Source organism: Myotis lucifugus, unplaced genomic scaffold (genome assembly GCF_000147115.1).
Source record: "Myotis lucifugus unplaced genomic scaffold, Myoluc2.0 scaffold_373, whole genome shotgun sequence".
NCBI lineage: Eukaryota > Metazoa > Chordata > Mammalia > Chiroptera > Vespertilionidae > Myotis > Myotis lucifugus.
In genome coordinates this window covers 565737-580905 of record NW_005871421.1, presented here as the reverse complement: position 1 = coordinate 580905, position 15169 = coordinate 565737, and the positions used below count along the sequence as shown (strand labels likewise).

General features: G+C 59.0%; 2 protein-coding genes across 2 annotated transcripts in view; both read right to left on the bottom strand.

The window, feature by feature from the left end:
* The window catches only part of RAB1B (RAB1B, member RAS oncogene family), a 7080-nt gene extending 2162 nt beyond the window's left edge, over positions 1 to 4918 (bottom strand). Inside the window, 4 exon segments of the mRNA XM_023765081.1 lie at positions 2465 to 2644; positions 2756 to 2851; positions 3123 to 3195; positions 4768 to 4918. Of these exon segments, the coding sequence (XP_023620849.1) occupies positions 2465 to 2644; positions 2756 to 2851; positions 3123 to 3195; positions 4768 to 4781 (363 nt within the window). The 5' untranslated portion in view covers positions 4782 to 4918.
* Positions 4919 to 5535: 617 nt separating this feature from the next.
* On the bottom strand, positions 5536 to 14686 carry KLC2 (kinesin light chain 2). The gene is made up of 15 exons (XM_006101591.3): positions 14310 to 14686; positions 11630 to 11860; positions 11408 to 11477; positions 10541 to 10763; positions 9806 to 9893; positions 9584 to 9685; positions 9326 to 9499; positions 9117 to 9216; positions 8480 to 8529; positions 8300 to 8367; positions 7560 to 7668; positions 7324 to 7482; positions 7125 to 7249; positions 6840 to 6897; positions 5536 to 6496 (listed from the first exon to the last, which is right to left on the bottom strand). The coding sequence occupies exons 1-15, from the start codon at positions 14535 to 14537 to the stop codon at positions 6413 to 6415; spliced, it is 1869 nt and encodes a 622-aa protein (XP_006101653.1). The 5' UTR covers positions 14538 to 14686; the 3' UTR covers positions 5536 to 6412.
* Between the last annotated feature and the right edge of the window lie 483 nt (positions 14687 to 15169).

The window sequence follows — 15169 nt, the reverse complement described above, 5'->3', positions numbered from 1 at the left end:
GTCTTGAGCCCCTGACAGGGAAAGAGTTGCAGCAGAAAGAGACCCTGGCCTATGAGAGAAGAACAGTATCTGAGAACAAGAGTCTAGCGTGCATCCTACCTCTGAACCCAACAAACTCCTCACTCGGCTCAAGAGATCTGGCACCCCCCGCCCCCAGCCGGCATGCGGAGAAGACGAAACTCTCAGGGTTGTGCTGGAGCCAGAGAGAACAGATATCTCCGGGGTCACACTTACACCCGCCGCCATGTCCCAGACTGAGCCCTATGCTGAGCACTGGGAGATAAAGAAAGAAATGAGACCTGGACCGTGCCCTCTAGCACCCGGGAAAGGAAGGACTAGAGCAGGACACACGGTGGCGTGACAGGATGCTGAGCGCTGCAGGGACAGGCGCTGCGGAGCTCCGGGACTACTACTGCCTGCGGAGGCTCAGCTGACCCACACCTGCAGGGACGGACTGGCCTGCGAGAAAGCAAGTGAGGGGACGGGAAAAGGTGCAAGGGGAGTACACGGCATGCACTAGGTCAGAGTGCGAGGGGCATGGTGCCTTTGGAGAGTGGGAGAAGCTGAATGTTGCTGGGACGCAGGCTCTGAACAGGGGGAGAGGGCGAGGAGCAGGCTAGCGCCTGGAGGAGCTTAGCCTGGCTGCATCTTAGACAACCAGGAGCCAGTGGGGGGTTTTCTTAGGAAGGGAGTGGCAGGAACACACCTGTGTTCTGGGAAGACAATCCTGGCAGGAGTGGAGGCCAGATCAGAGCAGCAAGATGGAGACCAACAGGGACGAGAAGCTGTGCCCTGAGCCAGGGAGTGAGGCAGGGAAGAGCACAGGACCCAGGCGGACTCTCCTGGGTGAAGCCCTGGCTCTGCCATTGACTGTGTGACCCTAGATATGTCGCCTGGCCTGAGCCTGTTTCCTCCCCTCTGTAAAACAGTACCTCCCGGTGGGGCTGTTGTGAGCATGGGATGATGAACGCAGGCCGGTCTCATAACAAGAGCTTAATTAGGAGCTGCTATTATCCCATCACTGCTATTATTATGAGGAGCCAGATTTGAGAGAGAGGATGGGGGAGTGCAGAGGGGGCTCAGACTGTCTGGATGGGGGAGGGAAGAGTGTTCTCGTCAGGCTAAGAGGGATGCAAGAGTTGGCTCAGGGAGAGATGGCGAGGCCAGTGCTGGACACGCTGAGTGCCGCAGATGGGGCAGAGCTCAGGAGAGGCTGTAGAGGAGCACGAAAGGGTGTGCTCAGAAGCAAAGAACCCTGGATTCAAACACTGGCTTTGCCTTTCTGGGCTGTGAAACCACGGACAAGTTACTTAACACCTCTCCCCGCGTGTCTCCTCACCAGGAAAGCGGGGACCCACCATTTAGTTCACTGGGTAATATTGTGAAGATTAGAATACAGACACAAAGTACCAGCGGAATGTCGGACAAAGAGAAGATGTACAGTGAGAGCTATTCAGACATAGGTATCCCAGAACATAAGACAGAAGCCAAACCACTAAGTGGCCAAAACCATGCAGGGAGTCAGGAGGAGGCTTGGGGCAAGGTCAGGAAGCACCAAAAATGGGGTTATGGAGGTCAGTACAGGGTGAAGCAGTGAAAAGCCACTGAAAAGATAATCTAGCGCAGCAGGGGCTGGGAGAGCTGGAGTTAGGGAGGACAGAGTTAAAAGCCACGAGAGGTCGATCTGGGCGAGAACTGAAGTGAGGTCACAGGATTTGGCAGTTAGAGGTCCTTGGTGGCCTTTGTCTGAGTGGAGCACAGTTCACCCATAGCTTGTCCAGGAGGCACCACCATGAGTCCCTGGTGAGCCAGACAGCTCAGCTGCCCCTAAGCGCAGGGACTCCTCCTGTAAGTAAGCATCTCCATGTCCCCAGAGCTCGGTCCCCACTAAGGTACGAGGTTTGGTAGAAAGAACGAAGTAGAATCAGTAGACTAGGCTTTCTGTCTCTGCCATGTGACCAGCTGCAGGACTCTGAGCAAGTCTCACCGCTCTGACCATCTCACCTGTGAAATGGGAACACCATGCAGACCTCCCGAGGGCTATGCACACCAAAGACGGACAGGCTGTCAGCCATGAGGTACGCCGTGAGGGTTTCTAGTTAACATCATTGCTGCCAGAGACACACGCCGAATGCTGCCGCACAGGCGCCGGCTCCCAGACCTCTGCTCACGCTGCGCCCAGAGTGCAGGGCTCCCTCGCTTCCTTGCCTAAAGCTCTCCACTGGCTTCTCTAGTGTCTTTACACAGGAGGCCATGGGCCCAGCACAGCGACCAATCAACTGACTCAACTCCCTCAAAACACAGGTGCCTGGATGGTCTAAAATGGGGTGGCAAGTTTGGCGGGGAGGGGCGAGGCCTGGCTCTGTGAAGACCCTGCAGCAGGGCCTCTGAGGATCTGTTTCTGCTCTGTTTCCCTCTGGGTGAAATGGGTCCGGTCCAGTCTCCTTTCCAGGCCACATCAGGAAGAGGATGGGAAGAGTGAAAAGAAGCCGGAGTCAAAGACCTGAGGCTGAGAAAGCAAAGCAGGGGAAGGTGAGCCCAAGAGTACCTGGTCGGTGACATCATACACCACAATGATGCCATGAGCTCCCCGGTAGTAGCTGGAAGTGATGGTCCGGAACCTCTCCTGACCAGCCGTGTCCCACTACAAGACAGTACGGGAGAGGGCAAGTCAGCCCTGGGCTCCATGCCCAGAGCCCCTACCTTCCATGGCGGAGGCCCCTGCACCAGGGGCCTTGGGAAGAGTGACACTCACGATCTGAAGTTTGATGGTTTTGCCATCCAGCTCAATGGTTCGGATCTTGAAGTCCACCCCGATGGTGCTGATGTAGCTCTCTGTGTACGTGTCATCCTGGAAGATCAGAAGCCAGTGAACTGTCCTGAGTGGACAGGCCGGAGGCCTAACTAGAAAACCTCCCTCAAGTTTCCTGCCCCAGCAAAGCTCCTAATTGCACCCAACTTGCCAGCCACCTGCCCTGGTTCAGTCAGCTATGTTGCTGGCAGGTCCTGCAACTTCATCCTTGATCCCCAGGTCTTGCAGCTACTGTGCTCTGGGTTGCCCATTCTCCCTCCAGCCCCGAGCCAGAAACCCAGAAGGATGGTATGGGAGACTTCTTACTCACAGCAAACCGAAGGAGCAGGCATGACTTGCCCACGCCCGAGTCACCAATCAAAAGCAGCTTAAACAGGTAGTCACTGGAGAGAGAGGATGGGAAAGTGTGAAGGCAGGTAGGGAGCCCACCCGCCATCATCCTGGAGCCAGTTACAGCGTTCTCCCATACTGAGGCCTGCCTGCGGTGTTCACAGGATCCTCCCACAAGTCCCAGGGAGGGAGAGCTGACCACCCCCATCACACAGCTGGCCCAAAGGCATGAGTACAGAGAGGGAGACTGAGGTCCAGAGAGGGACATGACAAAAAGTCAGGTGCCAGAGCTGGGTATCCCACCCTGACTCCGGACACACTCCATGGTCTGGAGCCCAGCAGGGACTGTCCAGGGAACTGCCTGGACTGCCCGGGGGGAACCCGTCTTGGCAGGGGAGGCCCCAAAGTGGAAGCCGGGCCCAGCCTGGAGCTTGTAGAGGGAACATCTGTGTGAAGAGCACGGAATGAAGCCTCTCAGAAGAGGTGGCAGTAACAACAGTCAGCAGGTAAGAGGTACTGAGTTCCTACCTGTGCCTGACCCAGTGCTAAGTATTTCAAATGCCCCCTCTCATTTAAGCCTCGCAACTGTTCAACCAAGTGGGTTGTTGTTATTCCCAATAAATGAGGAAACCAGAGTTGGGAGAGGGAAGTGACTTGCCCTAAGTCACACTGCTGTTAACTTTAAGACTGGACACCAGGTTCGGACCCCAAGTCTCCGTGAGGGCCAGTCAGTTCCCTCCTCTCACCCCTGACCATCCCGCTCAGAGCCCCGCTCCCCAGGAGACGTGAGGCCTGGATCTGGAGGAGAAACAGGAAGAGGCAGACCGGGGAGAGAGCCGACTCTCCAGGGCACTGTCAGCGAGAGGCCGGGCAGATGTGGGCCCCCCACCCCCAGGGGGAGTGACCCGGGGCTTGGAGGAAAGAGAATCCCTGGAAGGGGAGCAACCGCCCCGTTCATCTGCACATCGGCGGTGACAGCGAGGGAAGGGGTGTGACGGCGGCGCTGGGGCTGCGCCGGGGAGGAGCGGGCAGGAAGGGACCGGGAGCGGCGAGGCAGCCAGACCCACCGGGGCAGGACCTGCGGCGGGAGGACCTGCGGGAGAGCCACCCCGAGCGAGCAGCGCCTCGGGGCCTCCGCGTCTAACCAGCCCCGGGAACCAGATTCCGGGAGAACGGGAAGAGCAGAAGGATCGACGGCCCGACCTCAAGGGCCGGAGTCTGGACCGAGACCGGGAACCGTCTGGTGAGAGACCATAACGCTGAGGCCACTGTCAGCACCCTGATCGCCACGTTCAGCCAAGTGGGGAAACTGAGGCCCGGAGAGGCCAGGGCTGCGGGGTCACCTGACCTATGAGGCCTGTTAGGGTCAGTCCCTCGGGCTCCAAGTAGTGTCCCTCGGGGTCGCAGTCTCTGGGCCCCGGGTGCAAGAACTAGGGGTGTGAAGCCGGGGTCCTGGGGGCCCCGGGGGAGGGGCAGGACCCGGATGTGGGGGGGGGGTCAGCGGAAGAAGGACCCGGATGTGGGGGCGCCGCACAGTCCTGACCCGGGCCGGACAACCCGGTAAGCGCACAGCCCCGTACTCGGGATCGAGGCTACGCCGGACGGCGCAGGCGGGGCTCACTCACTATTCGGGGTTCATGGCGGCAGCGGCGGCCCGCTCGGTAGCTCCCAGTCGGCTCTGCTCCGCCTCCTGTTCCAAGATGGTGGCCGCTCCGCCCCAGAGGCCCCGCCCGCGACGCGCAGCCGCACATTCCTGACTGGGACCTCGCTGCGTTGCTTCTCGGGACTTGTAGTCTCCTTACGTTGTCCAACACACTCCGTGGCGCAGGCGTAAACCTGGGAGCCCGAGCCTTCTAGCTCACCACTGCGCATTGCCTTCTGGGGCTTGTAGTTCACTCTCTAGACACACCTGGGCTTTTGGACAGCGCTTGGGAGCCTGGAGTTGGAAGCTCTACTGGAGGCTGGGGTTGACACTTTTCACCCTCCCGCCTCCCGGAGTTGTATTAGTACAAGTTCATTTCTCCAGGGTTCTTCGTGTCCTGGCGTTCCTAACTCACAGCCACAGGCCCGGGAGAAGGTGTCCTCATCCACATTTTATAGATGGAAAAATCAAATTCCAGTAACTCGCGCAAGGTCTAACAGCTTAATAAGGGGCAGAGCTCAATCAAAGCCCACAATTCTCTAGAACCTCAAAGATTAAAACTGTTAGATCTTGACCCTTGGGACCCCCAATTATGGGAAAGGAGAATATCTGGGCTCCAGTTGGAGGAACCGGATGTGAGCGACACACACACACACACACACACACACACCCTTCATTCGCAGCCTTTCCCAACCCCAACCCCAACCTAGACCCTGGGAGCCCTGGACTTCAGCCCCAAAACAAGCCCGGCTCAGATTCAAACCATCTTTATTTCTACAGCAACATTTGAAAATAGAGAACGACCACCTCACCCCACAACTGGAGCAGCCCCTCCTGCCACAGCAGGGACATCACTGTCCCTCGAGAGAAGCTGCAGGCGTGGGAGAAGGCGTGGCTAGATGGCTCGACAGGCAGTGCCTGGGCGGGGGCGGGAGGGGCAGTGCATAAGGCCGGGATGCAGGGCAGGGCCCGGCATTGAGGGGGCTGGTAAGGGGAGGACTCTCCATCCTGGGGCATGGATCGATGGCGGGGCAGGACGCACCCCTCAGAGTCGGAAGGAGCGCGACAAGGCCCAGGGAACTCTTTGGGGAGATCCCCAGATGTGTTGTGGAGCCTGGGAGATACCACCGCGTGGAATGGGAGTGATTAAGGCCTGGGCGGTACCACTAGAGAAGGGTGGGGTGAGGGGAAGCCCAGGCAGTAAGGTAGACTGAGGAGAGGGGCGCGGCCAATAACTTATTTCTCTATATACAGAAGCAACGGCCGGGGGCAGGGCAGGGCAGGGTGCTGATGGGAGGGCAGTTACTTAGTGTTCTTGACTCCGGGTCAGGGGATGGCAGGCCACTGAGTCTCTACTTGGAAGACCCCAGCCAGCCTCTTTCACTGGCTCTGAACCTAGGGAGAGGGGGCCCTGCTGGAAGGAATAAATAAGGGGTAGAGCTGGGGCCAGACAGGCCCAGCCTCCAGGGCTCAGGCTGAGATGACAAGGAAGGAGGTTACCCTGAGATTGAACAGAAAAGACAGGGGTCCTTGGGAGAGACAGGCAAGACAAGCAGCAGGCCCATGCGCAGGGCTGGGGGTGAGGGCAGTGCCGGGCGGAGGCTGTGGCGACTGGCTGCCCTTCAGGATTAGCCCACCAGGGAGCTTCGTCGGGAGAGGTCCATGGAGCTGGAGCTGAGGGCGCGGCTGTCAGAGAGGCCTGTGCCTCCAGGCTGTGGGCAGAGGGGCAAGTGGCTCAGCTTGTGCTGCTGCCAGTCTGTGCTTCCCTGGCCAGAAGGGAGAGGGGCCTGACCAGCCAGAATCCCTGAGCCCCACCCATGCCCCACCTGGTACTCTGATACCCCGTCCACCTCCACAGTGCCTGTGTGGTACTGGCCACTGGCATGTCCACCCAAGCAGCGGCTGGGTTTCCCTAATTTGTCTCCCCAGTGTCCAGCCCAAAGCCAGAGACAGAGACAGGTAATGTTGCTGGATGAAGACATGCTTGAGAAGCTCGTCAGGTACAGAGGGCATGCAGGCCTCCAGCCCTGGGGCCTGGGCCTCCACCCACCATACCTGGGCTGGCTCTTCCACACTCTTGTTGAGGAAGTTGAGAGAACTGGCCCGCTTCATCCTGAGGGGAAAGGAAGGCCAGGATGTGCCCATGGTGGAACTGGGGAAGGTGGGGAAGGGGATCGGGTTGGGGTTGGGGAGGGAGGCTGATGGGAAAGGCACAGATTGGGTGGGTAGTGGAGCTTGAGAGAGATGAGGAGCGCACCCTGAGTCAGGAGCTCATTTGGGTTGTTGGGTGGGGTCTTGAGGCTCACCCTGGGTGGTAAACTTATCAGGGCAGAGGCTGACCTGGGGTTTGGGGGCTCCTGGGGGCCACCACCCTGCAGCTTCTTCACCAGCATTTCACTGCTGCGCCTCAGAGCATCTCGGAGCTTCCCAAAGGAGCCGCTGCGCCGCAAGGAGCCACTGCCATCCTGTGGTGTGGACATGCTTGTCTATGTCATGCTGGCTACACAGCCTCCTGGCCCACCCCAACCCCTAGACTCACCCCGCTCCACTCGGCTGCAGGCCCTGCCTCCTCAGCGTCAGACTCAGACCGAGCCCCAGCACCCCCGGCCACATCTCGGCTGCCACGGCGGTCTCCCCGCCCACCACTGCCATCTTTCAGCAGTTCCACCACCTTGGTTTGGCTTGCAGGGTCCAGGCCCTAAGGAAGCGGAGGGCATATTAGATGAAAAACAGGGCCAAGTAGGTCCCTGCCCAGTCCTCAGGTCTGTCGCCTACCTGCTTGCGGCTGCGGCTGGCACAGTCCTCCAGTGTGTGTGCAGCTTCTAGCTTGCCCTGGCGCCGGTACAGGGCCCCCAAGCTGCGCAGGGTGGTGTTGACTGTGGGGCTGTGGACAGGACAGCGGGACAGTCTCAAATTCTGTGTTCCCCAGGAACCAGGGCCTATCCTGGCATCCAGCCCATACTGAGCTCTAAGGAACCAGCCGGCCAACCAGGATCTCAACCCTCCTAGGTGTCAAGCCCTGTGATAGGAGACCCAACTGCACTCTCCGTCTTGGAATCACCCCAGGGCCTGGGACCTGGCCACAGGGACCTAAGTGGGATATTGCCACTAGGACTGAAAGCTGGGAGACTCAAGCCCTGGCTGAGTAGCTCAGTTGGTTAGAGCATCATCCTGATACACCAAGGTGTATTTCGATCCTTGGTCAGGGCACATACAAGAATCAACCAATGAATGCATAATAAGTGGAACAGATTGATGTTTCTGTTTCTCTTTCCCTTCCTCTCTCTAAAAATCAATAAATAAAAATTAAAAAAAGCTGGGAGACCCACGAATGAGATCATCAAGCTTTCCCAGTACAGAAAGCCGTTTTGGGGTGGCCTGTGAGCCAGGCCTTGGAAGAGAAGCTGATAGAGAAGGCGTAAGCAGTATGAATTGTGCAGCCGGCCACAGCCCTCACCCAGGATACTGTTTCCCTGTGACCTGCTCTACCACCAGCCCTGCCCCGCCGTCCTCACCTGTCCACTTTACAGGCCTTGTACCAGCTGCCATATTCCCCATAGGCAGTGCTATCCCGGCGCTTATCCTGGGGGAAGAATGGTCAGGGGTGGTGGGAAGAGAAGGCCCTCCCCTCCACACCCCCAACTTTACCTTCCCTCCCTGGACACCCACTCCAGCCGTCCCGCAGTGCTTACTACCTTGGTCTCCTCCCGTTCCTCTGCGTGCATCCAGATGGGCTTGTTGTCCCCTGGGGAGAAAAAGGGGGCTGTCACCAGCCTCCCATCTAGGCCTCTCCTGGTTGGGCTCGACATAAAACTGGGGTCTGGGGAGGGGGTCAGGGGAAGCCAGGAAGAATCAGGGTTGGGCTTTGTTGAATGAATGAACAAGAATCAGACCGAAAACATTAGTGACCCTCCTCTGAAACAGATGACTGTGGCACAGGCTTGTGCTTGAGGGGCTTGGGGGAGCAGACCCTTAGTCATGGTGGGCCCACAACTGAGCCTGAATGATGAGCCAGGCTGAAGGACCCAGAGCAGGAAAGGATTGACCATCAGGGGCCAGCAGGTAGCTTCCCAGAGAGGGAGACATCTGGGCTGGGCCTTCATGGTGAGCAGAAGTTGCCCAGTAGAGAAAGGGGAAAGACTCTGGGCCAAGGGCATGGGGTATACAAAGGGTGTACATGGCACAGACAGGGCCCAGGAGGTGTGTGTACATGCTCACATGTGCACATGACACCCCAGGCATGAGGGCCTGCCTGCCTGGCCACTGTGGATGTTGATAGTAGAATGAGCCTGTGCTAGGTGAGCTGGGGGCACATGGCAGTCATGGACTCACCATTGACAGAGCCAAACTCCTTCTCGTGAGCACGGGTGAGGATCTCCTTGTACAGGGTCTCTGCATCCTGGTACTTGCCCTGCTTCAGGTAGCAGGAGGCCTGCAGAGGCAGGGCCAGAGGAAAAGCAGGATGCAGGGACCTGAGCCTTTTCCTTTCCTTCTCCCTCCCTCCCTCCCTCCCTGCCGCAGCTCCTCCTGGCCCAGGGTACCAGGTTGTTCTTGGTCTTGGCCACGTTGGGATCATCAGGCCCGAGGCGTGTGGCGTAGATTTCCAGTGCCCGCCGGTAGTAGTATTCTACCTCCTCAGCTTTGCCCTGGTTCTGGCAGAGCAGTGCCAGGTTGCTCAGCTGCTTGGCCACATCTGGATGAAATTTGCCCAGGACCTGGGATGGGAGCAGAAGCCAGTGGCTAGGCTCAGAGCTGGCCTAGCCCCCCTGCCTGGCCTGCCCAGCCCTGCCTGTTCCCACCTTCTCCCGGATCTCCAGTGCCCGCTTGCACAGAGGCTCGGCCTCCTTGTACTTGCCCCGCTTGCCGTACAGAACTGCCAGGTTGTTTAATGTTGCAGCCACCTGGGGGGTTTGGAGAATAAATGGAGGCTCTGTGACCCGGGGCCCTGCTGGCCAAGGGTTCTGAGACCTGGGTGCTGCAGAGAGCAGCAGCAGCCCCAACCTCCACCCACCCTCACTCACAGCTGGGTGGTCCTTGCCCAGTGTCTTCTCGCGAATGGCCAGGGCATCATTGAGCAGGTGAGCAGCCTCCTTGTACTTGTTCTGGTCCCTGGGGAGGTGGAAGTACGGTGAGATTATCCTCCAGCCTGGACCCTGCCCTTAGTGGTCTGAGATCCTTTGCTCACTCCTGTATTTACTGAGCGGGCATGAGTATGACCCAGAGCATGGGGAAACCTGGTCAGCCCGTCCTCCTGGAGCTCAGGGGCTTTGGGTAATTCACTCACAACTCACCAGGGCATACAGTGCTGGGGTATGAAACAGGCTCACCAGATCCCACCCGCTCCGCCTCGTGCCCAATGCACGTTGTTCTGTATTCTCCAGTGCCCTTGCTCATTCTGCTCTTCCTGTTGGGAAACCTTTTCTAATCCTCTCATGTTCTGGGAAGAGTCACCTTTTACCAAAGACCCTACTCTAGCCACAGTGCCTAGAGAAGCTGTGCCGACTCCCTGGTGCCCTGGGAGTCCTCATGTGCTGCCCCTTTCCTGGTTATTTCCAAACCTTTCTCCTCCACTAGCCTGAGGCTTATTCACATTTTATTCAGCCCCCTTGGCACAAGCTCCTCTCTCTGCTGCCCAAGTGCCTGGAGAAACCCAAGTCCTGGCCCATGGCAGGCACTGAGGGTTTGTGACCCAGGGAGGGAGCCTTTAGGAAAAGCACAGGCCCTGCCATGGGTGCCTGTGGCCAGAGGAGCCTCACCGATAGACCAGCGCCAGGATATTCAGCATGGTGGCCACGTCGGGGTGGTCATGGCCGGACGTTTTCTCCAGGTCTTCCAGTGCCTGCTTGCAGAGGGGCACGGCCACCTCATAGCGGCCCTGGGAGGCATACTGGATCACCAGGTTGTGCAGGGTACGGAGCCGTGCTGGGATTTCATAGCCTCCATGCTGGGCAGCCACATCCCCTCCTCCAGGGCTGGGGGCTGCAAGGCCAAGGGTAGAAACTCAGATATACCTAACTGCCCCCTGGGCTGGACTGGTACATGCCAACCATGCCTCTAACTCACCTGACATGTGGCCCTAGGCAAGTTACTAACTATTCTGCCTCAACTTCATCTACAGAGTCACCCCCCAGAAAGAGTGGGCAATGTCCCAGTTCCAGTATTTCAAGCTGTGTCCTAGCAAACTACCTGCCCTCGGAGCCTCAGCCTCCTCAGCTGCCGGAGGAGGCTCTGAAATGCACAGGGCACTAAGCACGGTGAGCACTGGCCCAGGGCTCACACTGCACTGGAACCCTCCTGGAACCCTCCTTTAACCCTCAGAGGAGGCTGAGAGGAAACAAAACTCTACCAGTGGTCACAGAGCAACGAGTGGCACAGTAGGACTTGAACCCAGGCTGGGCTGTGGTACCAGCTCCGCACAGAGCTTGGGGTGGGGGGAGGTGGTAGGGAAACATGGAACACCTATCAGTTAAGCTCTAACATGCTGGGATGTGATGATCAGAAATGAGGCAGGAAGGAATATGGCAACCATTTGATTCCTGTTTCTGGTGATCTCTGAGGACCAAGGACCAAGAATTTGTTCAGCCCTTCCAACCCCACCCCCAGAACCAGCTGCCCCTCCGCACCTGAGCTCTGTTCCTCCTCGTTGGGGAACAGGTCATCCAGAGAGTCTTTGGGGACCTCCCCCTTCTCCTCCTGGGCAGGAAGACAGGGTGAGATCAGGGAAGAGAGGGCGAGGTGCCCAGGTGTCAGTGGCTGGGTGGGAGCTGAGTGTGCTCTGGGCTGCCCCCTCCCTGCTCCCAGGCCCCTCTGCCTGCTGGCCTGTCAGTGGCTGCGGCAGGACTCACGTTGGGGGAGGTGTCCTCATCCAGCTTTCGGATCTGGCTCATGAACAGCAAGTGCTGCTTCTCCTCCTCGAGCTGGGCCACAGCCTGCTCGCTGCGCTGCAGCTTCTGCTGCGTCCCCGCCAGCTCCTCTCGCAGCCACTGGTTCTCCTGCACCAGGCGCCGCACCTGAGCCCGCAGCTTCTGCTTCTCGGACTCTACGGCGCCCAGGTGGCTCGACAGCGCCAGGATCACCTGTGGCAGCAGCGGGAGTGGGTCAGAGCCCTCACCACCCATCGCCCGGCCCTCCTGGGGCCCAGGAAGGGCTGAGCCTGGCCCTGTCTGAGAGAAGCTGCAGGGCTGAGTGACTTGAAGGTCTCCTCTCACCAAGGGAGTTTTCTCACAAGGCCCCAAATAGACCATAGTCCAAGACTGAACCCAGGAGGCTTGGGGATCTCCAACTCCTTCCCTCTGGGGTCAGAAGCCCTGGTTCCCAGACTGGCTTTGCTGGACTCTAAGAAAGTCCATCCCTTTTCCTGGGCCTCCAGCTAGTCCTCTGCAGTGATGGTCCAGCTCCCACTCATTGGCTGATGGTGAACAGGGGGAGCTGGGGTGCTGTGCTTTCCCCGAGCTAGCCATTTTCTTCCTTTGTCTCTCTTGGGGGTTGTACTCAAGGCCCTGCAGCCACAGCCACTACACCACTGCCTCCTGCCCCAGAAACCTGGACAGATGACTGGAAGGCCCCATCCTGACTTCTGCCAAGGCCAGACCCTGCCCTTCTGCAGCCCCCAGGGAGGGATGGGGTACATATACCAGCAGATGGTCCGCGAACCACAGGGCCGGTGAGGAGACCCAGAAGCCTACTCTTAGCCCTACCCTCCCCAACCTGATTCCTTTCCTGAGCTTCCAGGCTCTTCCTGCCTTGAGGCCTTGCACATGCTCCACCCTTGTTTCCATCATTCAATTTCAGAGGCATTTCTGCAGTGAAGCTTCTTCTCTCTCATGCCCCCGGGCCCAGGAAAGCAGGGCACCTTCCACCCCCTCCCCCCAGCATCCTGTTGCCCGTCTGTGCCAGTGCCTGCACACACGGGGGGGGGGGGGGGGGGACGCGACGGGACTGTGTGTTCATCTCTGTATCTGGCAGCCAACCATTGCCCTTCCAGAGGGCCAGGCAGTCTCGGACCCTGCACTTTCTAGTTGATTAGCAAACGCCTAAATGACAAGTGTTTTCACAACCACTAGCTTTATAAAAAACTCCCCTAAACAGCCTGGAAGTGTATACAGCAGATGGCATGATCCCTATTTTAAAGACAAGGAAACCAAGAGGATACCACCTGCTCAGGATTCAGAGCCAGCCAGTCTCTCAGCCAAGATTCGAGGGGACCAAGACTCTTTCCCCCAGAGCCTGACTTCTCCATCTGCATATTGTCCTAGCACAGTGGTCGGCAAACTGCAGGCCCCGAGTGTGGCTCTTCCACAAAATACCACGTGCGGGCGCGCACATACAGTGCGATTGAAACGTCATGGCCACACTCAAGGGGCCAAAGAGCCGCATGTGGCTCGCGAGCCGCAGTTTGCTGACCACTGTCCTAGCAGCCCAAATGAAGAGGGCCAAAACAGAACTCTAATCATGCGGGCTCTCATCCCCTTAACTCGCTCCAACCACGAACCTGGGAGTGACCCTGTGCCCCTCTCTCCCTCACACCGTTCCCAAGTCCTCCTGGACCTACCTCCTGAACATCTACAACTGGCCCCCTTCTCTCCACCCTCATGGCCAACCCTTTAGTCCAAGCCACCATTTCTCATTTGAATTCCAACAGTGGTTTCCAACTACCTCCTACCTGCCTCCATCCTTGACCCACTATAGTTCATTCTCCATACCTCAGCCCCACGGAGACTTTAAAACCTAAGTCATTCTGTGTCCCTTGACTGCTTCAAGCCCTCCACTGTCCCAATGTCCTGAGACTGAAACCCAAACGAGTAAGGCACAGCATGACCTGGCCCTGCCTTCCCCATAGGCCTTTTCTGACCCTCTCTCTCCTGCCCCATGAAGCTCCAGTCACATAGGTCTTTTCTCAAGTCTCCCATTGCAAGATTTTTCCTACCCCAGGACCTTTGCACATGCAACCTCCCCCTCCTCCCTTTTCTGGAGACTAGTCCATTTCTTCCTTCGGGTCTTGGTTTAAATGCCATTCCTCAGAAGTCTTAACCGACTAATAGATAAGACTTCCCATTTAAAGCTACTACAAGATTTTGTTCTTTTCTTTGGAGGATTTATCACCACGTGTTCCTGTCTTCCAAATGGCCTAGAGCAGGAATCTAGTCTGCATCCCTGGCACCTAACACATTGCCTGGCACATAGTAGGTATTTGAAAACTTACCTGTTAATGAGTAAATAAAAGAATGACTGGGGGAGGGAGTAAGGTTTTCCTGTGCCATTCTGTCTTTGCTACCTAGCAGAGAAGCTAGGAACAGGGTTCTACGCGGGGGCTAAAGGATGGCTGTCAGGCTTCTCCCGGGGCGAGGCCCCGTGGAGTCTCCAAAGCCCATTCATGTATCCAGCGGCTCTTTACTGGGGCCCTGCATGGAGCTCAGGGGACAGACGGCGTCCTGCTCGGATTCGGTTCCTACGTCGCCAGAATTCCCCCGGCACCTCCAACCCTCCCTCCTGTCCCCTCCCCGCTCGCACGCCACACAGGCCTACCTGGGCCTCCCCCAGCCCCAGCTCGATGGCTTCCAGGGAGCGGCGCAGGAGGACACAGCGTTCCTGCGAGCCGGGCTCCGCCTCGCCGGCTTCGGGGGCGACCAAGGGGGCGAGAAGGGCGCGATGCTCCCCGCGCAGGGTCTCCAGCCCCTGGATGACGGCTTTGGTGCCCAGCACGATCTCATCCTGGCTCAGCTTCTCCTCTCGCGGGAGCACCATCGTGGCCATGGCCTCGCCGCCTGTGAGGGCGAGGAGGGGGCGGGCAGGCGGGTGCGGGGGCCCCAGCGCCCGCAGGCCCCGGGGTTCGGTAAACACCTCTGTCCTCCGGACACCCGGGGTCCCCGGGGCGCCCCGCTGCCTGGCCCGCAGCCCCCGCCGCGCCTGCGCTTGGCCTCCAGGGGTTGGGCCCCGGGAGAGGCCCGGAGACGCAATGCGGTGGAGAACCGGTGAAGGCTGGGCCCCAGATTCGGCCGGTCCGGGCCGGGCGGTGGGGCGGCCCCAGTCTTCGGGGGGGGGACCCCTTCAGGCAGGGGGGGGCGGGTCCGGAAGGAAGGGTCCCTGCGGGGGATCGTGGGGGCCCCAATTCCCAGGGGGGGAGACCCCCGGCCCCCTTCGGGGAGCGCCAGCCCCCAGCCCCGAACGGGGGGGCCCGGCCCAGGGAGGCCCCTCCCTCCCGTCAGGCCGAAGCTCGGGAAGACCCTTCCCCGGGGAGGCCGGACCCCGGGTTTTCGGTCACCCCCGGGCCCGGCCAAGGGGAAACTCTTCCCAATAGGGCCGGGGGCCCACCCCGACCAGGCCCGGTTTCCCGGCCCCCGGGCCCCCCAAGGCGGGCCCCCCTTCCAGAAGGGGGGTGCCTCGGA

What these genes read in the sequence shown, in the direction of transcription:
- KLC2 (XM_006101591.3), bottom strand. Translation starts at nt 14,537, where the DNA reads ATGGCCACGATGGTGCTCCCGCGAGAGGAGAAGCTGAGCCAGGATGAG. An exon ending in CACTGGAGATCCGGGAGAAG is followed by an intron (nt 9,500 to 9,583) that starts GTGGGAACAGGC and finishes CTCCCATCCCAG; the next exon opens with GTCCTGGGCAAATTTCATCC. An exon ending in CAGGAGCCCCCAAACCCCAG is followed by an intron (nt 6,898 to 7,124) that starts GTCAGCCTCTGC and finishes CTTTCCCCTCAG; the next exon opens with GATGAAGCGGGCCAGTTCTC.